The 25,375-nt window shown below is 38.0% G+C and overlaps 1 protein-coding gene across 9 annotated transcripts in view; it reads right to left on the bottom strand.

Moving 5' to 3' along the window:
• The window catches only part of BRSK1 (BR serine/threonine kinase 1), a 1,260,562-nt gene that overhangs the window by 73,777 nt on the left and 1,161,410 nt on the right, over positions 1 to 25,375 (bottom strand). For all 9 annotated transcript variants that reach the window (XM_044059120.1, XM_044059119.1, XM_044059121.1 and 6 more), the window contains exons 15-16: positions 16,005 to 16,053; positions 13,440 to 13,563 (exon numbers count right to left, since the gene is read on the bottom strand). In XM_044059120.1, the coding sequence (XP_043915055.1) occupies positions 13,440 to 13,563; positions 16,005 to 16,053 (173 nt within the window). The remainder of the gene's footprint in view (positions 1 to 13,439; positions 13,564 to 16,004; positions 16,054 to 25,375) is intronic.

Raw genomic sequence — 25,375 nt, forward strand, 5'->3', positions numbered from 1 at the left:
GTTGTTTGGTTGGTGAGGGGTGAATAAAGAGCCTTGCCCTGCTGGGCAATCAAGTGTTGGGGTATATTAGTGCTTGCTATTCGGTCTGAGCAAGTGCTGGACTGCAGGATGCTTTTTAAGTGCTTAGGTTGAGAGTTAGACTACTTTCAAGGGAAAAACTGAAGAGGAGACTTGGTGGAGCCAGGAATAATTTAGCCCTAGCTAACTGGCCCTGCCCGGACATGCAAACCGTGCAAACGTGGTTTTTACAGCAGGGAAATGAAAGAGATAGAAATTAGCCCAAAATGGCCTATAAACTACTAACGTCTAGGCTGGAACCACTCCTCCAGGGACAGATGGCTGCTTAAAGCTCCCTCACTCACATGTGAACAGGGAAACCTCCTTCTATCCAAGTAAGGTATGGGCAACTCAGAAACTTGTAACACAACCCTGAATTCAGCACTAGCCTGAAAACTGGACTATACTAGCTTAGAAAGGTGGGAAACAAGGAAATTTTTTTTTAAAAAAAAGATAAGGCAAAAACAGTAAAAAAAATGCACTTAAAGCAGCTTTAAACGACTACAAACACTATAAAATACACTTAAAACAGCTTTAGATGACTACAAGCAATCAGAAAAGGCTTCTAAACAAATGACCTAATTAACCAGTAAAAAAATCTCAAAGCTGAGCCCTGTTCCTGTAGTCTTCAATCAAACAAGTTCTAACTACACACTCCTGCCACTGGGGTGCAGGGGAAGCTTCTCCAAAAAAGAAGGCCTGGATTAGTGCTCAAGTTATACAAACAAAGCTAGATTCAAAAGGCCTGAATCTAGTTTATATGACAGCAAACAAGGCACACCCAATTTCAGTAAGAAACAGTTCAAATATGCAGGCACTATAAGCCTCTAACCAGAAATTCCAGCTCAGAAGAGCAGAGTCCAGCCTCTCCTCCCACAAGAGTACAGACCACAAATCTTCTTAATGTAAAATGACTGGCCTGAAGCCCAAGTACCTAAACCAGAACTAATACACTTTTAGAATAACAGACACTGAGCCTTCAATCAGCAGTTCCCAACTTAGAAGGATGTAAGCTACCTGTCCTGCCACAACAGTGCAGACCACAAACCTTTTTAATGTAAAACAACTGGTCTGAAGCCCAAGTGCTTAAACCAAAAGGCTTAGAATGATAGCTCCACTTTAATCAGGTTACTACCAAGCAGTAATAAATACAATCGAATACTTTTAAGAAGTCCTGGATTAGTGCTCAAGTTATACAAACAAATCTAGATTCAGCAAGCCCGTATCTAGTCTATGCTACAACAAACAAGGCGCACTGATTTCAGTAAGAAACAGTTCAAATATGCAGGAACTATAAGCCTTTAACTAGAAATTCCCAGCTCAGAAGGGCAGAGTGCAGCCTCTCCTCCCACAAGAGTGCAGACCACAAACATTCTTAATGTAAAATAACTGGCCTGAAGCCCAAGTGCTTAAACCAGAACTAATACACTTTTAGAATAACAGACACTGAGCCACAAGTCTATCAGTACTGGATCAGGTGACACCTTGTAAGCCAGGCATAACTCACCTCTTAGTAGTCTGTAGGAAACTGAGCATAACGATAAGGCTTTGAGGCTGTCTGTGCATTGTGTGTGGTTTATGCCTTGTATTCCTTTTGTAGCATACTCTGGGGGCATTCCAGTTGTCGCATATGCCTGGTCAGGTACACACCAAAGGCAGCACTGTACTCAATGACGGGCTTAGTACAGTGGGATGATGACATCTTTGGACCTGGATTCCATTCTCCATCATATAAGTTGCACAAAACAGAATGATTTCTTTACAACAGCAGACACATGATGATAAAGGGCCAAGTCACGGTCCACATATATTCCCAAGTCCCTAATCACTGGACCTATTCTTAGGGATGTATGGTCTAGACATGGCAGTCTATCCAAAGGATCCTATTATACATTTTTGGCATCCAGTTTTAGAGCATGTCTCTAGCACCAACTATAAGTTTGTGACAAGCCCACACGGAGAATATTATTGCCCTTGGGAGATTCTATGATTATGCCAAACTTGCAGTAATATGCAAACTTGGTCAACAAGACATCTTTGACATTAGTTTTGACTTCTGAAAAGTAGATGCCAAAAAGAATAATTTCCCTAGCACCAAGCCCTGTGGGATTCTACTAGTGACTGATCTTTTTGTGGAGGTCCTAGTTTCATGAGCTGGGAATATCTCTTGAGTGTTTTGGCCAGGTCAAGATAAGCAGTGAGCATCAGATCCCATTTAAAGAACCAATGTTCACTCAACTAATGATTACAAATAACACATACTTAACCCCAGTCATACTAAATAACTTTAATTTGTCAATCTCTCTAAATTGTCCCTATTGTCAGTTTTAAGAAGCATATTTAATTCATATTTTCTGGAGCTGTAAATGTACCTATAAACTATGGTGTTCACAGAATCTCCAGATATTTGCCTCATATTTTTGGTCTATTCTTCATAAAATTTGTGGTTTTCTAGCAAATCACTGGGACAATCTTAGGATTGAAGTGACTGACTTATGAAATACATATGAGTTTCAAACTTCGAATCCTTCAGAAAATGAATGTTATAACAAAGCCTGTTATTCTAGCAACTTTCTAAGTTTATAAGAGCAATATTTAAAATATGTCCCTATTTTTGGTCATTTGTCCCCTCCATTTTGTCAGGCTTTGTCCAGATTTCTTGCATTAAGAGATTGAGAGGTATGATTGAGAGTCAGGTTAGAGAAGATGAGATATGAGAAATCCACACAATTGTGGGAATTCGCAACACTGCATTTAACTCCTCAGAGATTAACAAAGCAAAAACTGCATACACTAATTACCCTCTTCTCCCTAATAAAAGCATACATCACCCAAAACTGGATTGACAGGGCTCTGATGACAAGGGATGATTTAAAAACAAGTCAATAAAACATAAACAGCACATAAGTTAATAACAAATAACTCAAGTAAACATCCCTACTTCTTACAGTACTGGAGCAACACTCCTTGACCACATTTTCCAGTAAAATAAGTAGGGTATAAGGGGACAACGACAAGCAAAAACTAAGAGTAAGTTAAAGACATTTTAATATTCAGGTAGCAACAACTAACAGACTTTAAACATGAATATTCCCTTATATAATGGAGTATATTCAAAAGTATTACAGGATTATAGCACATTCGTATTTTTTAGATTAAGATTTTTAATTGTAATGTTTAAACACTTTTAATGGCTGTATTCACTGTGAACATATTGTTGATGAATGTCTATCATTGTGATGTACAAATGTTATCAAAAGAAAAAGAAAATAAAAATACTAGAAAAAATAAGTAAGCAGTGGGCATCATTTGGTCCTTCTGCATAGCTTTGGAGATGTTCTTGAAAAAGTCCACCAAACTGAGTAGGCACAATCTGCCTTTGGTGAAAACAAGCTTTGTTGGATCTAGTGTCTGAAGGTTTCATATGTCTTTATTTATAATATTCATAATAATTCTTTCCTTGTCTTACATATGAGACTAGTCAGATTTATGGTTCTATAGTTACCTGGGTGAGTAGATGACTTTCCCTTCTGCAGAAAGAGATCTGCTGCAGTTTCCCATCTGCTAGGCACAAAGCCAGTTGGGAGACTCAGACAAAACATTGATATTAGGGCTCATATTTCATGTTATTCATGAGGTATCCCAGGATAGTATCAAGACCAGAGGATGTAGTATTCTTTGCCTTGGACTTGTTCACTAGTGATAGTCGAGGCAGACATGGTCAAAGGTATCTCTTGAGAGGTGTCAGGGATGGGAGAAAGAGGGGTGAACTTTGAGCTAAATTTATCTGCCAGCAGTTTTGCTATATCATTCGGCTCTATATAGGTGGTTCCATTTACAATTAGTTTAGTAAACTGCCATGCATTACCTTTGAGGTTGTGGTCATAGCTAAAGAAGGCCTTGTGGATTAAATAACTTCAGTAGCCAATCATCTTACTAATAACTGTTGACAGACATCAAATTATATTGAACTGGAACTGTGTAGCTACTGGACCATTGCTACGGAAACCTCATTTCTGTTTTTTTTTTTAACACAGTTCCGGTTCAACACAATTTGATGTCTGTCAATGGTTATTAGTAAGATGATTGGCTGTTGAAGTTATTTAAAGTACTTGCTGTCAGCTTTTGAAATACATTCTGATGAAGTCCCATTTAAAAGTTTGAAGGGACAAAAGCACTTAGTGTATGTGTTCTTGTGCAGTGCTTGGTGCTTTTTCAAATATGGATCAGTTTTTCCGTTTGGTTCATTCATTTCATTATCCAATGGTTATCAGAAGAAACCAGGCTATTTTCTCCTCCCACTAGAGTGCAAACCTAAGTTTTGTAACTGTAAAACCAGTAAAAAGGAGCCCAAAGTGCAGAAACTCCAGCAATTACACAGTAAAACACCAGCAACTTCTTAGAATTAAATGCAAAAGTGCAGAAAACAGCAGTTAATACAATGAAATACAACAGAATGCTTAAGTATGAGAAAGTGCAGAAACTCAGTAAATAATGCAGAAACATAACAGCAGCAACTTTGAAATAACAATACAAAAGTGCAACTTAGCAATATAGAGAAATATATAGATTGATGGAGCCGGATTGAAGCAAATAATCTCAAATCTCAGTGGTATCAATGTCTAGCTTTGGTAAGCTCGGTGTAAAGGTGCCAGGCCTCATGCCAAAGCAACAACTTTAAACCAGCACAGAAAATCAACAAGGAAACAAAATAGCCCACTGGCCAATCAAAACAAAAAAAAAATCTAAGGTTTCCTTAGTGATTTCAAAGCTCAGAAGAGACCAGGCCAATCTCTACTGTCATTAAAGTGCAGACTTGACACTTCTAACTGCAAAATCACTAAAAAGGAGCCAAAGCAAAGGAACTTCATCAACTACAACAGTAAAGTACCTGCAAACACTTAGAATTAAATGCAAAAGTGTAGAAACTCAGTAGTTAATATAGTGAAATACAACAGTACTTTAAAATATCAAAAAGTGCAAAAACTCAGTAAATGATGCAGAAATATAACAGCAGCACTTTGAAATAACAAGAAAAAAGTGCAATTCACCAATATGGAGTATTTGTCTAGCTTGGAGAGAGCTGGATTGAAGCAGATACACTCAAATCTCAATGAAGTGGTTGCCAACTGTTGATAAGTTCCATGTAAAGGTGCCAAGTTTTGCAATAACACTATGAAAAAAAAACACTTCTAGATGGGTCCATGACTGGGGTTATCCCTCCTTTGACTTGAATTCAGCTACACTTCCCAAAAGTTCACTCATGGGCATGCATGCCCTACTCCTGAGTACATGATGACAGAATGCTCTCCACTAGGTCCACACTATTGGTCCCTGAGCCCACTAGTTCACTCATAATCACTAAGACCATAACTGCCCCAAGGATCACTTTTTCTCAATCAAGAAAATACTAAAGATTTAATACCGACTTGGTCAATATATAATACATATAGAGATACCTACAGAACCTAAAAGAACTTCAAACCTGGCCATTTGATGAAGCAGCTATCAAGATAAAGCATGACAAAGGTGAGGTTTATGACTACTGAGGAGGACACCCTTGTGTACTAACTGATACAGGAGTAATGCATCTGTCATATGACTACTGAGGAGGACACCCTTGTGTACTAACTGATACAGGAGTAATGCATCTGTCATATGACTACTGAGGAGGACACCCTTGTGTACTAACTGATACAGGAGTAATGCATCTGTCATATGACTACTGAGGAGGACACCCTTGTGTACTAACTGATACAGGAGTAATGCATCTGTCATATGACTACTGAGGAGGACACCCTTGTGTACTAACTGATACAGGAGTAATGCATCTGTCATATGACTACTGAGGAGGACACCCTTGTGTACTAACTGATACAGGAGTAATGCATCTGTCATATGACTACTGAGGAGGACACCTTGTGTACTAACTGATACAGGAGTACTGCATCTGTCATATGACTACTGAGGAGGACACCCTTGTGTACTAACTGATACAGGAGTAATGCATCTGTCATATGACTACTGAGGAGGACACCCTTGTGTACTAACTGATACAGGAGTAATACATCTGTCATATGACTACTGAGGAGGACACCCTTGTGTACTAACTGATACAGGAGTAATGCATCTGTCATATGACTACTGAGGAGGACACCCTTGTGTACTAACTGATACAGGAGTAATGCATCTGTCATATGACTACTGAGGAGGACACCTTGTGTACTAACTGATACAGGAGTAATGCATCTGTCATATGACTACTGAGGAGGACACCCTTGTGTACTAACTGATACAGGAGTAATGCATCTGTCATATGACTACTGAGGAGGACACCCTTGTGTACTAACTGATACAGGAGTAATGCATCTGTCATATGACCACTGAGGAGGACACCCTTGTGTACTAACTGATACAGGAGTAATGCATTTGTCATATTTAACTACAAAGATCATTCTCAGTAGGTATACAAGTGGGAAGAATCTATCCAAAATAGAAAAACCCAGGTATGGCAGGGGCCAGAGGTCAGCTAAAAGATGTAGTTTCAGAAACCTAAATCCTGAAATACCAGGGTACTAAAGGAGGCTTTTCTCTTGGAGTCATGGTCCAGGCAATAACTCTTTTTGACAGTGTAAATAAAAACAAAGTGGTTGTGGCACAAATGTTCTTCAGAGAGGACATTTTTGAACAAAGCAACCACATCTCTGGAGGAGGCATTTGACAAAAGCATGCTCCAACAGAATGTGTGCCACCTGATGGCAAAGATAATGCAGTCTAGAAATTCACTAGGATAGAATTTGCTTGTTTTTTGCCAGCTCTTCCCTTCCAAGAGCAAAAGACAAACATCTGTTCTGATTTCCTACACTCCAGCATTTGTTTCAGGTAGAGCCTAAGACAGCAGTGAATGACCAAGGGGTACAGACTTTTTTCTCTTCTAGATTCTGCCCCTGTGAAGAAAACAGAGACATGAGTGAGCTGGTATAAGAACAATTCTGCAATCTCTTTCAGGAAGAAATGTGAGTTAGCCTTACGGGGCACTAAGTTCTTGCGACAAGACATATATGCTTACTATTAAATAACAGCCTGAAGCTCCATTATCTTTTATTTGAAGGCTATGGAAACCAAGAAAAGTATTTTCCAAGACTTTGCAAGAAATACCTTTAAAGCTGCTGAATCAGCAATTCTGACCTGAAGACTGGCAAGCCTATCAAGCACAAAGTTTAAGCCCCAATGAGAAGAAAGCATCTTCAATGGTGCCAGAGATGTAGAACCTCTCTGGCACACAGATGAGCCACAGTTCTGTGCTTACAAGATTAAGGTGGCTACCAATAACTAATACATGCACCATGACTGAGGAATAACTGAGACCAAAATTAGACACATACCACAGTAAGGAGCACCTAACTGTTGACCAATTGTAACAACACGATACCTCTCCACTCAAATGGTGACTCAGTTCCATATAGCAGAGTACATATATCAGGTGGGGGGGGCTTCCTAATAACAAAAATCAGTTCTGAAGCCCAACAAAGAGGTCTGGTGGTATCAGAGAGCCTATGTCCATAATGAGGGGCCACTATGACCCAAATGTTGGGGACTTCCTTAGCATGAAGTGGAATGATTTCCTGTACAGATAGGGGCCCTCTGATCCTGAAATTACACTCTTATTAGCCACCATTTTGTAAAGAGAATGAGCTTCACTCAACTTTCTCTTAAATTTGCACTGACATATGGGATCAGGGGGAATAAAGAGAAGACATCCATGAAATATACCATCCCTTGAGATGGATAAACGTTTGAAGGAGACCAGAATAATTAAGCACCATGTGTAACATGCTTTCACCTTTCAATCTGAGCTGAAAGGATCACAATCTATGACAGAGTAAGTTTTTCTGTGAGACTGCTGGGTTACTGGGTGGAGTGACAGGATGTGGATCTGTGGTCATGAACTATATGACTATACCCCAGTGTTCTGGGATTTATTTTTAAGTGAAACAGATGATGAAGAAATGTACACAAGAACTGAGATGGCTGAGGCAGGAAGAGGTTAAGGAACAGTTGGCAAAGTCAATAGAATGGAAGATAGGGATCCACAAAAGGACAATATAAGAGTGGAGAATCCTCAGTTGTGATTAATATGAGATTAAGCGAGGAAACTCACTGAAAGGATGATGAAAAAGAGAGAATAATGTGAGACAGGTAACACTAGCAGTTAACATGTTGGAATAAGACTGAAGGTTGAGAAAACTGAGGAAGAAATGACTGAAAAGAAAAAAAGGATTAAGACAGGGAGTCCAGGAATGTCTGGATAACATAGGCAGGACTGAGTGGGTGTCTGACAGATTTCTAGTGAAGACAATGGAAAGGGTGCTGAAGAGTCTCACTACAGAATACAACTGTTGTCAAAAGGGGGGATAATTAGTGAAGGAAATAAACCCTAGTACTCTGAAATGCTGTACCAGTTGATGTCACCTTTGAAACTACCATAACAATTTACACAGAATTTAAAAGTAGAAACTCTTCAGATAAGCAACTTACTTATGTTAGAGTTCAGAATAACAATGTAAAAACTAAAGTAAGACAAGGATGAATAAAAGTGGCCCACAACATAGTTTTCTTATAGCTGTGAGACATCAATTGTGAGTTTCCTAGCTCAAGTTTCGGGCCACATGGAGATATTGAATTGAAGGCATCGATATATACAGAGAAATGATGTAGATTTGTCCTTAATGTGCACTACTACATCTTTGTTGTAAGCATTGCTGTTTTAAGAAAATGTGTGCTGCCTTAACGTTGCAGACATTTAGATGCATTACTTGTAATAATGTTAGTAGTGAAAAAAGAAAGGCCGAGAATGTCTACGCAACTAAAGTGTTCAACAGGCCTGAAATGAACTGATAGATGGAACATCAGGAATTCAAAATCCACTCACACTGAAAAAAAGTCAATTTGAGGTAGAGTTTGAATCATGTATTCACAAAGAGGGCAAACACCCATACAGCCCCCCTACAAGGAACTTTGTACCCTGAGTCCCTTACGTACACTATAATTGACTCTGAGGCTGATGCATCTACAGAAAAAGAAGAACTTCCCTTGAGATGGCCTCATTGAATAAGATGGTTGCAAAACGATCATCATGGTATATAATACTGGAAATAATTAGAATACATTCTAGTACTGAAATAAACTTTTTATTACTACTGGAAATAAATGAAATACATTATCGTACTGAAATAACATTTGTGTTACTGCTGGAAATAAATGGAATACATTCCAGTTCTGAAATAAACTTTTTCTTACCACTGGAAGTAAATGGAATATATTCTAGTACTGAAATAGCATTTTTGTTATTATGGAAATAAATGGAATACATTCCAGTACTGCAATAAATTGTTGTTACTACTGGAACTAAATGGAATACATTCTAGTACTGAAATAATTTTTTTTCTACTGCTGGAAATAAATGGAACACATTCGAGTACTGAAATAAACTTTTTGTTATAACTGGAAATAACTGGAATACATTCTAGTACTGAATAACATTTTTGTTACTACTGGAAATAAATGGAATACATTCTAGTACTGAAATAACATTTTTGTTACTAATGGAAATAACTGGAATACATTCCAGGACTCAAGTAAAATGTTTGTTAATTCTGCTGTCAGCATGTCAGTTTTTCCAGATGCTGCATGGTTTGAATGGGTGAAAGACATGCACAGTGTCTCAGCCTTGACAGAAGAATAAGATGGTGGAACAGGAAAAGGTGGTTGAAGAGCTTCATTAGTAGCAAATGTCTACATTTCTACAGAAGGATAAGAAAGCAGTTGGACAGGCAACAGAAGGACAAGAACTTTAACTGGACTTAGGAATACGGACACGAAGGAACGTGGGAATGTCTGGATGACTCTACTACTCTAAATGTTCTAGTGGGCTATGCACAAACCACTAAATGAAACACCTAACAAACTACAGGACTCATAAAGATGGAGTCTTATGTAAGATGTCAGTTGTGATCAGTGTTAGGATAAGCAGGAAGACCTGCTGCACACATTTTGGGGGTGTTAGAGTGGCTTTTACAAATGAATTGAAAAGGTATTTGTAGACTGGGATGATGGAAAAAAAATACCTAAGTTTTACCTGCAGTTTTCTAGCACTAATAGGTAGTGCAAACAGAAAGAAACTGAAACAAACCAAAACAGTATTGTAAGTCATTACAAAACTGGTGATCAACAGGAATTGGGCTAATATCAGTAGTTATACTTGTTATTTTATTTAAATTTATATTTATTTATAGGGTCAGCAGGGTGTTCCAAGGATCCTTTTCAGCCATGACTAGGGTAGCAATGATGTGCAAAATAACATACACACAGAGCATATTAACATTCACTCAGCACTGGTGGTACAGAAAGTGACATTACAATGCTTAGCATAGCACTGAAAAGGCATTGATTTAAACACTTTGTTACAGGCTACAATGATTACAGTATATTATTTATAGGTACAGTAAACAGTATAAATGATGATTTAGTAGTAACACTATGACTGATTTTACACTGATTAGTATGATTTAGAAAACATGCATTTGAATATCTTCAGAATTTATAATATTTACAGGGCCTACTTACAAGGAGTTCGAGGAGTGTCTGGGGATATGCAGACTGAAATAGAGTGCATAAGAGTAAAGTTTCATGGTTGGAGACAGAAGAGGGAGATGTGAGCATGACAATGGTAGCCTTGGAGGTGTTATATACAGCAATGTGGAGACTGAATGACCAAAAACCCAGACTTACATAAACGAAGTCCGCCATACATTCATTTAGGTGAAAATTCAAAACATTGAAAATATAAAAATGATGAAACTCAAAATATTGCAAATAAGACTTAGCCATCACCCCACTTTTGTGTGATCCTGGAGTTGGTACATATAATTAGCAGAAGGTGAGGTGGCGGTGCAGGAGGGCTTGCCCCCTACATTAAATAGGTTTTCAATATTTTGATTTTCAGCATTTTTAGCTTTTCAGCATTTTGAGTTTTTCATCAAGTAAGTGTATTCTACTAAGTCCAAGATTGCCATTTCTTGGACTATTGCTCTTTCCTGAGGTATGTTGATCTTAAAACTAGTATACATTAGATGGGGCAGGGAGAGGCGGTGAGAGAGGCCTGACAAACAAAACATTTAAAGGACAAGAGTGATATCTGATATTTGCTTTTATCTTGCATTTTCAGTCTTTTTTTTTTGACTTGTCAGGAGTCAACATTGTGAGCCCCAACATTTCAAGGGAGCTGTTATGTGTTTGTGCAATTCAGACTGACTGGTTATTCATGTCTTCCAATTTGCATACATACAAAATATAGACAGACAGATAGATGTAAAGATAAATTGATCCATAGGTACAGGGCTATATAAAATCCTTGATGATGTCCTCATAAAGGGAGGTTTATGCTTGTTTTATATATATATATATATATATATATATATATATATATATATATATATATAACTGAAACCCACCTTGAGATTCAGAAAGGGGTAATGTCAGAGATTAGCCCTAACATGGATGGTCAACCACTGGTGGATGCCTTTTCTGATTCAGAGACAGGCAAAACACAGTGATTCTATACAGGTGGTAGAATTACCACAGTGGGCTGTCTCCACAGTGTGCTACACAGACACTCAGGGGCTGCATCTAATGCTAACTAGCCATGTGCTCTCCTCCAGAAATGCCCGTTGGAAGGACATTATGCAGCAGAGCAATGCTGGTAATCACTTGGCTATATAAATTAGCACAGCCAGCTATGTTAATGAACACAGTCAAAATGCTGCATTATTCCATTGTAGTCAATGGAAAAGATCATGTTAAAGGTAAGTTACTGTATGTTACAGTAAGAGGCAGCAGAGAAGTAGAAGTTGGGAGTTTGTGAGTGTGCATATATGTGTGGCAGATTGTGTGTGTATCTGCCAGGGTATGGAGGATTTGTGACTGTGTGTGAGTGCATGTCTGCATGTTTAGTTGAAGTAAGTATGCTAGTTATGGGATCAAAAGTGTAGGCGGTTGTGTGGTCATATATATATATATATATATATATATATATATATATATATATATATATGTGTGTGTGTGTGTGTGTGTGTGTGTGGGTGTGAGAGAGAATGGGTGACTTGTGCAGTGAGTAAAACTGAATTGGAGGGAGTCAGGTACTGTGAATGTCGATGTGTGGGGGATGTCTGTGAGTGTGTCTGTATGTCCTTGAATGTCTGCATGTGTGTGGGAGAGTGAATGAGAGGGGTATCTATGCCAATACAATGCATTGGCCACCAGTGGTAATTAATGCTGGAAAGTGCTGTTTGGGACTGGCAATAACTACAGGCAATTGTGAGACCACACCATTAGAGACCTGATTGTCCTGGACCTCAAGTTAATCCACAAATGTAACACCTCCATCAGCAGTAGAACCAGGGACTTAAATCTTGACCAGCCAATGAATAAAATATGCTGGTGGGACAGGTTTTATGATAGAAATGCGGGTGGGACAGTAAACCTACAATAAACTTTGACTGAATGTTAAGCAGTGTGACTAACTTCCTTCATTTAAACATGAAACAGATGCCTGGACAGGTATCCACAGTTTTACTCTGGGATTTACTGGCATGGCCTTCCTGGAGAAAGGAGGTGTGGTGAGAGCGACAGTACTGGCAAGGTGTGAATATTCCTGGGACTCGGACGCCTTGCAATCCCTATGACTCTATGAATCTGTAACACCAGCATTTTGGTGCAGTACTCTTTACCTGATTACGTATCATGGTACAATGTCTGCCTCTTTATCCTGGAGTCATGTCATGTCTCCATAGCCTGCTATGTCCTGGTAGTATCACCATCACATGTCTGGACGAAGTATGAAGTGTTATGCTGCTCTGTGCCACAGCATAATTTATATCAACATCCTGCCTTGGAGTCCCTCTTATGTTTAAATCAACATTACACTGTCATAGCTCACTTACAATGTGCGCAGCTCCTTTTTGAATCCTACCCATGTTGCTCACTTAAACAGCATGCAAGCCCTTTCACACTAGCTTTAGATATTTACACATAAGTCAGCTGGTAATTTTACTCCCACCAGCACTACAAGCTGTTAGCCTCCTAGTGGTGAATCACTAAACCCATATGGGTTCCATCATACACTAGAGGTATTACATCCAGTGTGTGAACAAGCCATACAGCATAGCTGTCACTGAATTCTCCTTCAAAAATATACCTTTATGGTAGGAGTAATACACTCAGCCAAGGTAGTCTTGTGCTAATATTTACACCAAACCCTACACTCATTCTTTCCTGGGTCCTACACTGTCCTCTAGTATTCAAGCAGGTAGTAGCACACTCACCGAAAGGAATGCATGGACGATGTCTGCCTTTATGGAACTCAGCGGCTTGTCCTTTATTACCACAAATATCTGCTCTTCTTTGTCTAGGTTCATGAAGTTACCAAACCAAGACTTTTTTGCCAACCTAGAAAGCAAGGATGAGAGAAACAGTCATTACTGCAGTATTTACATCCAATCCCTTCAAGAAAGTGTATAATTGCAGAACTTCCAACACAGCACCTGATATTATATATGCAGGCTGACATTCCCACAGTGCAACATTCTTTTTTTATAAACACCAGGCTTGTAATAACTGTAACAAGTATGCCTCTGTTGTAATCCAATCTACATTTGACAATAACACTAAATCAGTTTTCTACTTGTGCTGCAGAAGTCCTTGTAGAAGAAAGAAACAAGCTACACATATCACAGATCATTGCCAAGTATGGGTATATTACTACTGACTTCACATAAATGGGCTGGCATCAAATCTTTTTCTAGAGTAAACATTATCTCATAAAATGTTCTTGCTGGCAGCCCATTTAAGCTTCACTAGTACTCCACTCTCTTCTTTGAGTCTATATTGGATGCTAGAACTTTCAAAACTGTCATATGGTTGACACCATATGATCGAACTTTTGAAAGTTCGAACGTTTTAACGGAGATTTCCGTACAGCGAGGAATGGGAAGAGTTCCCTTTTCTGCACTGTAGTGCGATCTCAGAGTTGGTATAGTTAAAAAGCGGGGGTGTGTGATTTCAGGTAGGCTATTTGTGTAGTTTATTTTTTTGGGGGGTTTTGAACTTTTAAAAGTTCAATCATATGGTGTTGACCATATGACACTCAAACTTTTAAATGTTTGATCATCCAATATAGACCCCTCTTCCTCATCTGTGACTGGCATGCTTCCCACGTTGTAAGAGTCAGTCCTGTTCTTGACCCCCCCCCCCCCAATCAATACACACCTCTAAATACTTTAGTGGTCACAGCAAACAGAAAGTAATTTGATTTTTTTAACAGCAGTTTGATCAAGCCTACATTCATGAACCTAAATGAGACACTCATTGGTTGACAATAGCAGTTAAGGGATGCTGCAACACTTTTAACCACTGAGCAAGGGAATTTCTGTGTTGGACAAAGTTACTGCATTGATGGAAATGCCTCCTTCCCCAAAATGCAGTTACGTCACAGCTGGTTGTCAGTAGAAGGATGCATATACTTTGGCATGTTGGTGGGGTGGAAGTGTTTTTTCATCTATATCAAGATCTGTTTGATAGTTGACTTATTTATTTAGTAAGTTTCAGGGTATTGTCAAGACACACTTGAATTATCCATTTATTTGGTTTGCAGTGACAAGTATGGATGGAAAGTAAAGCCTTAGATCACGATTTAGGTATAATTTCTGTAAGTAGTCTCCGAATTAAAGTAGTTTCAGTGTACCAACCCTACAAATGTATTTTATGTACTGAGTTGTAATTCTTGCATGGACATTAGTAAAATGTACAATTTTGCCATTATCATTTAGTAAAATTTGTTTCACGTCTTGCTGGAAAATGTTCAAGACTTCTCAAATTTAAAATAAACTTACACAAAATTGGCTTTACTAAACAGTAACTGTGACTTAAAACAATCTGGTAGCTAAGTATACATTTAAAACAATCAGAAAGGTGAATCCAGATGAACATGTGCATTTATGTGTGGTCTAAAAGAAGTATGTGTGGGAAGTGGGGGACATGATTTGAATACCACACAGGACCCAAGGTACACTTAATTTGTAAATGTTCACTACTAACTGAACCCAGGTTAGCCAGAGTAGAGTCAGAATTCCCCCTTCTCTGTCATGGAACTATCTAGAAAAATTATGATATTTGCAGTTTTAAACAGCATTATCACAGAAATTCAACAAAGTGATTGGGTAATGAAAGCAGGTAGTAACGTGTTCGCTTATGGAAAAAAGGATGATTCTGAAAACATGAAAGCAAAATATCCTTCTGGAGTATAAATGTTTATTTTGGCCTAAACTTGAAAAAAGATGGACATTATGTCCATAACATAAGGAATGGCAGCAGTACCGACATCATGTCCCTTAACATTTTCTACTGCTTTTGTGCAAGTTATTCTGGTTAGCACAGCATTCCCATTGTCCTGTTAATCTCTACTATTCTGCTTAGACCCAGGGACCATCTGGGAGCAGTGAGAGAGCAGATAAGACTTGCCCAGTCATTTGATAACAATATACAGACTGTATGGATTAAACCCAGATTGAGCAACGATAACAAACAGCTTGAAAGCACCCAGATATTTACGATACACTGCAAATTTCAGTCATAAGTCTTGAAAGAGAATAAAGATGGCCACATATGACATTCAAAATTTCAGTGTTGCACATAATTTTCATCTACTGCATAACCAGATGTTATTCACTGAATGTAAGATAAATGTGTCTGCACAGAGTGTAGTTCACAGAAGAGTAATAAATTAGCTTAAAAGGTGGATCACAAAAGGAATACTATACGACCATATGCTTACAAAAGTGAGAGCACAACCCATATTCCCATGGTATATATATGAAAGAACTGGTACTCACTCTGGAGAAGATTCTGGCGTCAGACTTGACATTTCTTCTTGTGTTGGTACTGCAACATTTACAAATAAAAACAGTTGAAAAATATAAAAACTGGGAGGAGGGTTAAGAACACTGCATTTTGTATACTATAATGTACAATATACAAGACTCAGATTTCTTACTCAGCATTTAAGTTGCATTTGAATGTTAACCTTGACAAAGTAGTCTGTTTACTGCTTTTGCTCACTCTAAGAATTGCATTTCCAATCTACAAGTTCCACCTCATGTACATGTTCTTCTACCTGATGTATAAAACTTATCTGTGACTAATAACATGAATAAAAAAGGTGACAGCTTTCAGTGCCTAAGTTTAAATATTTAAGCGCTTTCATTCCAAATCCAAAAAGGAATTTCCTCAAAATTGCTTTCTGGATTTGGAACAAAAGCACTTAATTGTTTAATAGTCTATCTGTGCATCCCAGTGCAGCGTTTTTTATTTTCTACATTTGCTACATATGCTGGTCGTGGATTTTGTGTTTAGGTTTAAATATTTTTATTGTCTCCATAGCTAAAACCAATGACCTTCATAATTATTTTCTTAAAGTAGTAAATGTCTGAGATAAAGCTACCCCTTCAGCCTACACAATGTCACAGGTTATGTGGCAAACACAAGAATTTCACAAACAATTAAATAAATAAATAAATAAAAAGAATGTAGTATAGAGAAACAACTCCGGACTGAAGTCAGTTTCACTGTTGGTGTCATGATTTGGGTATTATTAAAGAGAAGAAAAGCACTTTGCGATGAGAACAATGTGACATTTGTATAAAGCTGGTGTTACATTAATAGGCTAATCCCAGTTAATCTGATTAGAGATTTATGAAAAAAAAATGGTGTTGTCAAATACAGATGTGCAGAAGACTCAGAAAAGCATATTTTTAGCACAACTCAGATTAATGTGTACAATAAAAATATAAACTGTTCAAAACATATAGCCAATACTGCTAAAAATAAATAACATACAACCACAGCTCCAGATCATCACATCAGTGAGTCGTGTGTAGCAACCACAAAGAACACTGCATCAGATTTGGGCAAATGGCTGTCTGAACAAGTGTATGTTGATGTTACTACAGTTTCTATGCCTTCGAGTGATAAGGACAATATATGTACATCATCATGAGTAGTTTACATTGCAATCTGTTCGGCCTGCACAGGCATTTACATTGTTGTAATCACTAAGAAGCTATCTAAGACAATAAAACAGCATTACCATCCCAACTATCTAACTGAATAAAAGAGAATTACTATGCCATTAAAAAAATAAATAAATGAAAAAAATGACCTTCATAAACATATAAAGATGTATTTAGATTACCAAAAGCTTTATTTTTTCTGTTTTAGACCACAAACCTATTGATGTATGGGAAGCTGGCCTAACAATCAGTTAAAAATCAGAAAAAAAACTATGTGGCAGTTGCAACTGCATACTGGTAAATTTCTAGGGTTAAATGGGACTATAAATACTACGTGTTTTTACTGGCAAGAAAATTGACCAGGAGATGAAAAAGTGTTGATGCAATTGTGTTTCTGTTTCTGTTATTTATATTTGCAATTTTTACTTATGGTTTTAAATAGGCATTTTTAATATATGAAAGGGTGTACTTTTACGTTGGAATGTATTCTGAAGAAGTCCCTTAAAAAGTTCAGGATGGAAAAGCTAAATTATTAAACCGGTCTTGTTATGCCTCGGTTGTATGGTGTTTTTTCTAGTTTGGTGTTTTTTTGCACCATATCAGGGTTGGTGTCTTCAGTTTAATACTTCTACTGTATAGAAATATAGCGTGAAACCTGATAATTGGTACCATGAATTTCAAATCCTGATAAAGTTTATCACTGAATGTACAGACCACTTAATAGTCCACTGAATGCACTACAACTTGTGGGGCCTGCTTCCAAAAGACTTGATCTCAGTGCAAGTGACAGCTTAGACTGAGAACAGGCTTACAACAGGTCTTTTGGAATCTGGTCTGTGTGGTAAGCCTGTTTACAGAAAGACTGTACACAAAAGTAAGTCACTTACACTGAGAGCTAGTCTTTTAGAATCAGTGCAGACATACACTGAGAGCAGCTCTTTTGGAATTCTGGCTCGTAATATATTTTCATTTGTGGATACAATTTTTTTTTAATTTAATTTCTGGATGGTACCCAGAAATACTTTTATCTGACAAGACTGAAATATGACTTTTCTAAATCAAGCATCAAACCAAGGCTACTGAATACAAGCAGAATAATGTTGACACGAAAGTGAACACTGAAACAGATTCTGCCTACAGGAGACAGCTGTCTAAGTGAGAATGTGCCTAGACATATAGTAAACACACTTGAAGCACAAAAAAGGTCACATGCCAAGGAGATAAGAATGTGTCAAGACATACAGTAAACACTCTAGAACCACAAGAAAGGTCACATGCCAAGGAGATAAGAATGTGTCAAGACATACAGTAAACACTCTAGAACCACAAGAAAGGTCACATGCCAAGGAGATAAGAATGTGTCAAGACATACAGTAAACACTCTAGAACCACAAGAAAGGTCACATGCCAAGGAGATGAACTAAATGTGTCAATTTCCCCTTGAAAAATCTAAGGTAATGCCAATGGAGTTTCCTTATGGGAATGCGTGGGTATGCATCTTCTAAAAAACGCCCACATTCCACACCCACTAAACAGATAGGGGAAACAGAGTTTGAAAAATTAGCCCAAGTCCATGGCATAGAGGAATAAGGTCCTAACTATGACCCAGATGACCCAAGTTCAAAAAACAAGTCAGGCGATGGAAGACCAGGGGGATACTGGTGAACATCTAGGTCCAGCTCATCCACCCCAGAGGGCAGAAGTGGTCAGGTCCAGTTAGCTTCTTTGTCACATTCAAGTGGAGATAAACAGGTGGTGAAGTTGCAGCTTAAACTAAGGGTATGGATGTGGCTTATGGCGGCAGTCAGGATAGCTCTCATCAGCATATGAGTGGGAGCACTCATACACAGGAAGGGCAAAGGAGGTCCCCATGGTGACATGGGTGTTCACCTCAGCCATCAAGGGAAGGGATACAGCCTAACCAGAAATCCATTTACAAAAGCAAATTAAAAAGTTATACCCTAAGCCACTATTAGCAAAAAGACATACAGCTAAAATTTTAAGAGTGTGATCCATATAGCAAAAGGAGCTCATTCACTGTTAGACACCAAATAAAGACTCAAAGAGGAAAATCAGTTGTTGAAGTTGTATCTGGATCTAACTGTACATTAGAGGAAATTTCAGCTGGAAAGAAGTCCTACATTCTATCATCACAGTGCCACCTAGTGGTTAGAAGTCCTACTTGCATTACCTGATAATGACTGACAATTGCCTTAAAGAAGATGTGGTTCTACATACCATCCTCTTCTTTATTCTATATAACTTCTCATGTATATATACTTGTCAGATCATTTATATTAAAAAAAATTACTGTTGATCTACTTACCACTGCAAGCATCCAGAGAAAGAAAGGAAGAGAACAGTTGGCAGATACGTGGAGCTGACGAAATCCAGTGCACGTTTGCTGTAAGAACCAGCAAGTTATTATGGCAAGTAACAACCTGTTTTCTTTAAGGAATAAGCATGCAGCAGTAATTATTACTACTGACACAAAGTGAACAAATTAAACTTTCACTTTATACATAACAGGCATTAGTATAAAGCGTTACAAAGCTGAATTAAAACAAGTTAAAGCCAGTATATATGTTTACAAAGGGGTACATGGGCAGTGGGAAATTATATGTAATATGTACTAGCAGAATTTCATAACTGTAAAACAAGAATAAAGTGTCCCAAAACATATTAATTAAATTATAGTAGCACAGTATACTACAGGGATGCAATTATATTATCAGTGTTTAACCGTCAATAATACTACGTGCAATAGCATAAAATGAAGAAATAATGACATTTTTATTTCAGCTAAAATATTATGTAATGTTTTACATAGCTGTAGTAATACTGCTATTAATTAACAGTGTAACATAGTTAAATTTACACTAACACTTAAGCTGTCAATTACTGATACAGTAATAAATTAATAGAACAAGTGGATGTTAATTTGTTATGTACTGTTACACAATGTAGTTCAATGCATTGGAGAACAAATGTAGTTAGCTAACAAATAACATTATCATTAAGTGTTACAAAAAATTGAATTAATAACAGAAATGCATTAACACAGAAGTGAAACAATACACTTTTATCTATCAGCTAACTCCAATGCAAATAGTTGCTTAGCCATATAAATAATATTTAGAGTTGTACTGTAATACCAATATAATTAATGGGAATTGTTTTCTCACACAGAGGCTTCAGATTATGATAACAAACACGTGCCTGGTTTCTGTCTCTCCACGACTGTGCTGGCAATGTTCAAAAGTTCGACCAGCTTGCTCATCCCACACTCTTCGCCATCTCTCTGGAGCAATGGTAAGTTGCTTTTTTTAACAATGCCCCCTCCCCAACTAGTTAACCCTGCCAAATCATGAGTATGCAAAAGACTACACAGAAACTCCATAATTCTGCAACTCCGTAGCATTTTTTCTTTATTTTTATTTATTGCTTTCTTTTTTTATATACTTGCTGTGGTGAGAAAACATTCCCCAGCAATTATATAAAAGTGTGTGTGTTTAATTAATATTATATCCATCTTTCAAAGAAAGGTTTGCCCTTGGAGTTTATTTGTATCTGTTTCCTTGTGGGTAAGTATAAAATTCTATTAACCACGCCACCCCAAGTATATCTGTATCTTTATTTGAAGAATTCAGTTAACAAAGTGCAGTTACAAATTAACAGTAGTGTATGATACTAAACTAATTAACATTAGTTTTTTATAGCTGATATATTTATTATTATTGGGGTGCATTATAATGAATGAATATAACAGTTTACAGCTAACAAATAACAGTGTCGTTTTACTAATATAATTAGTATAATACTATGAAGTTGCTAATACTTGTACAAAATTATAAAAATAATTAACACTCATATAGTAAATTAATAGGAAAATAACTAATCAGTGAGGAAAGGTAACACACAAAATATTTAGTTCTAAATTTATATGGCTTCAATGTACTATAAAGCAAGTTTTTCAAAGTAGTATGTTTCAAAGCATTCACATACTGTAGGTAAATACATCCTGTAGAGTACTGTTTGACAAGATTCTTTCAGGAATAGAGATGCATGTTAAAAATTACAATAAACTGTTTTAAAACTAGATTTAACTTGTTACCTATCTAATGTCACTATCATAACATACATGCACACTGTCTGCAGACATCAGCAATGTGACAGAAATTACAATTAAACTAAAGTATGCTTTTATCTTACTATAATATAGAACCCAATGTGGTTGATTTGATTACTTTAGGAAGAAAATGTAAACCCTCAATGACAAGTGACTTGGTCCAGTAATATGGTTTCCACTCCTACATTCACAATTCTGGCATAACATTTAACAACAGCATACAATTTGCATCACATTAAGTTATCTGGTTCTGCTTTGGAACTATGACCATCAAACTGCTGAAATACAGAAAACATGCTCAGAACAATAAACTATAAATATCAAAACTACCAATTCATTAACATAATGTGCTGTATTACCAAGCAGATATTAGAGAAGTAATATATAAAATATGTCTGGCTATATTGTTGTCACCTCATTCGTATATTACAGAAAGCCTATTTTCAAATATTTTATGCTACTTTTTTAAAATGTGGAAGTTGGGATGATGAAATCCAAAATCTTGCACTTCAGCAAGTAGCCATCAGGATAACTACCACCTCATCAAACTTTGGGGGGGAGGGGTCAAGTGTCCTGTATCTAGCATAAGTGGGCAAACAAGCAACCTTCCACCTATTACTAAATTATTCTAACTTAAATTGTACACACTCTTGAGAGAAGAAGAGCCTAGTTCCACAGGAAAATCAAGTGCTCCTCAAAGTTAGAATAGATTTATATAATGGATGTACAACAACACTTGCTCCCATGCAAAACTAGGATAATACGCGATCTTCATTTCCATTAAGCTAGACAACTGAAACATTTGTGTGCCATAGCTGATCTGGTAAATATTGTAAAAAGCCTTCCAGAATACAATGATAAAAGAAGCAATAATGTATTAAAATACATAAATATTCAATTGTTACACAACAGAGAGATGTGGATAAAAACAGACAAATTCAAAGAAATGACGTTCTTTGTTTGAATTATTATTTATTATATGCATGTACACTTGAAGCAGAACAGGTAAATCACATGAGGGATAAGCAGAAAGAGGACAGTAAAGGTAGAAAAGGTAGTTAGGTGAAGGGGATCATAAAGTAATGTATCATACAGAAGAAACAAGACAGGGGAATACAGAGAGGCAAGAGTATTATGTATATTACAGTGTAGGGAGATCAAATCTTTTAAACTGTGATTGAAGAACCTTGCCTTTTTTGTTGCTATACTTTAGTAAATATGAGATTGTGGCTGTTAATGCGCATGTGTGCACGGATTTGGTGCTGTTCTCTAAGCATATGTCATTGGCGATAGTGCTCTGCAGTAACACCACTGAGGTAAAGACACAGAGTCACCATAAAGATTACTTATAATAAGTGAACAAATTAAACTTTCACTTTATGCATAACAGCAGCCTAAACCCCTCTTATTTCTGTCTCCCCGATCTCACCCTCATCTAACTCCCTGAGTTACATTAGCTCCCTTCTCCTTTCAGTCCAATTTAGTCCATAGACTGCCCTAGTGGGCTTAGTGCACTTTGGCATTTGTCCACTAGATGGCATCCCCTCCCCACTGTTATTGATTTAAACTCACTCACTTCTTGTATTATCTCAGCTTTTACATTCATTTCTCACTTTCTCTCCTATAACTTATAGTCCACTCTACCTATTATATCCAGGTCCCCTCTACTTACCCTGCTACAACTTACCCTCCTGCAAACTATGCTCCACTGATTGGCTCTCGATCTTCTCCTGCCCTCCTACGTTCTGATTCCCTGTTATCTTACTGCGCTGCTTTGCTTCTTCTCCCCCTCTCTCTTCCTCTTATCCATTCTTAGAATCCTGCCTGTGACTCTGCTTTTCTGCTTCTCACTAAGTTGCATTGCTCACTCCTCTCTTCCCTCTCTCCCTTGCTTTCTCCTCCTCTTATCTAACTTTGTATCCTGTTCATGCTATCTCTATCTCTTACCACCTAGCCCTACTCTAGATTCTCTCTCCCCACTCACTGGACCGCTCCATCCTTTTGTGCGTCAACTCCTCTCATACCGCAGAAGTACAGTCCTTCCGGTCTGTTCCTGCCAACACACATCCCTGCTCCACCCCCTCTTCCTCTACATCCGCCTGGAAGTGATATAACCCCCCCTAACTTTCGGGCGCCATCTTTAAACCTCGCTTGTCCTCGGCTGCTGTATGTTCCTGGCTAGGAGTGCGCTCCTACAGTAAGTAAACTCTGCGTGTATATTGTAGCGTTGCTATCGGGAATATCCCTTCTTTTGCGCAGAGAAGACTACAATAGATGTGCTATGCCAGCATCCTTTTTGTAAAAGCCGTTGACTGCTGTTTTAAAGAGTGTACTACACAATATAGCTTGACTGTTGTTTTAAGGAGTGTACTGCTTAATATAGCCTATACATATGGTGAAGTTTACTAATTAAATATTTTTGGGTAACGCCAACTTGCATATGCATTTTTGCTAGCTTCTCATGTGCTTAGGTAGTCGCTGCTAAAGGCACATTCTAGTGCGACATTGCCCTGCATATTCTTGTAGTGCCTACGTGTAAACTAGATTGCTAACAATTTTTTGTACTCATTAAATGATTGCTGCTTATATGGTAAATGCCTATTGGAAAAGCCGACTGTCTGAGACGCTTTTTGAACTGTATTCTGTCTTGGTTTAAATGTCGGGAAGTTTACTAGTTAATGTTTTTGTAACACGCCAACTTCCACGTGCATGTATTATCTTCTCATGTGCCTGGCTAGTCGCTGTTGTAGGGCGCACTGAATTGTAACATTGTCTTGCCTATTGTGGTAATGCTTTTTAAATAACTGCTTCTTTTATACTCTGGTACTGCTTTAAGAGAACGCTGCCTAAACGGTAGGGCCTATTGATAGAACTGAGTATCTAAGACGACATTGTACTTTTTTAATTGTTGATGGTAGTGCCTATTTGTAAACCTGTCTGTGTAATTAGGTTTTGTAATGATTTAAACGAGCGCTACCCATTTTGGTAGTATCTACTGGTAAATTGGGTGTTTGAGATGCTTTTGCACTATTTAAATGTACTCTGCTAACGCCAACTCCCTTATCTGCCTACTACCGCTACTAGGAGATAAGGTGGGGTTTTTTTTCATACTACACAACTATTAATTCTCTCTCAACTTTTTCTCCTATCTCCAGCTGTTTTGCCCTGCATTCCCCTTGGGACTTCGCCTGGGTGGACACCTACACCCAACTAAAGTAACTAAACTCATCCAATTGCTCAAGCAATATAACTACTCTGCTGCCTCAACCCCCTTTCTGGAAATTGAACCAGGAGTCTCCCAGAAGAAAATAAGGAAGTATGTGCATCTGCTGCTACTTAAACTTCTGTATTTCTTAACCCCTGCTTGTTATCTCAGTACGCTCCCTGCCAGGAAAGCCATCAGCCTAAACCCCTCTTATTTCTGTCTCTCCGATCTCACCCTCATCTAACTGCCTGAGTTACACTAGCTCCCTTCTCCTTTCAGTCCAATTTAGTCCATAGACTGCCCTAGTGGGCTTAGTGCACTTCAGCATTTGTCCACTAGATGGCATCCCCTCCCCACTGTTATTGGTTTAAACTCACTCACTTCTTGTATTCTCTCAGCTTTTACATTCATTTCTCACTTTCTCTCCTATAACTTATAGCCCACTCTACCTATTATATCCAGGTCCCCTCTACTTACCCTGCTACAACTTACCCTCCTGCAAACTATGCTCCACTGATTGGCTCTCGATCTTCTCCTGGTTTCTTCCCGCTCCGTTCGCCCTTCGGGCTCACTCCGCTCCCCTACCCTGCCCCTAAATCTCACCCGCCCCTAGCACCTCTAGCTATATCCCTCTTGTAACCACACCCACTTCCACTCTACACCTATCAGTCTTCAACACTCTAGATACACCCTCTACCACTCAAATTTCTTCTTGTAACCACACCCAGTTCTATTCTACACTATCAGTCTCCAATACTAAAATTTCTCACCCAGACTATAGGTCTCCATTCTCCCTCTAACACCCACTCCCAAAACCTCACCCCCTCCAAACCTACATAACTCTATACTCCCCCACTACTA

The sequence above is a fragment of the Protopterus annectens genome, chromosome 17.part0 (assembly GCF_019279795.1).
Source record: "Protopterus annectens isolate FY-2018-M chromosome 17.part0, PAN1.0, whole genome shotgun sequence".
Classification (NCBI taxonomy): domain Eukaryota; kingdom Metazoa; phylum Chordata; order Ceratodontiformes; family Protopteridae; genus Protopterus; species Protopterus annectens.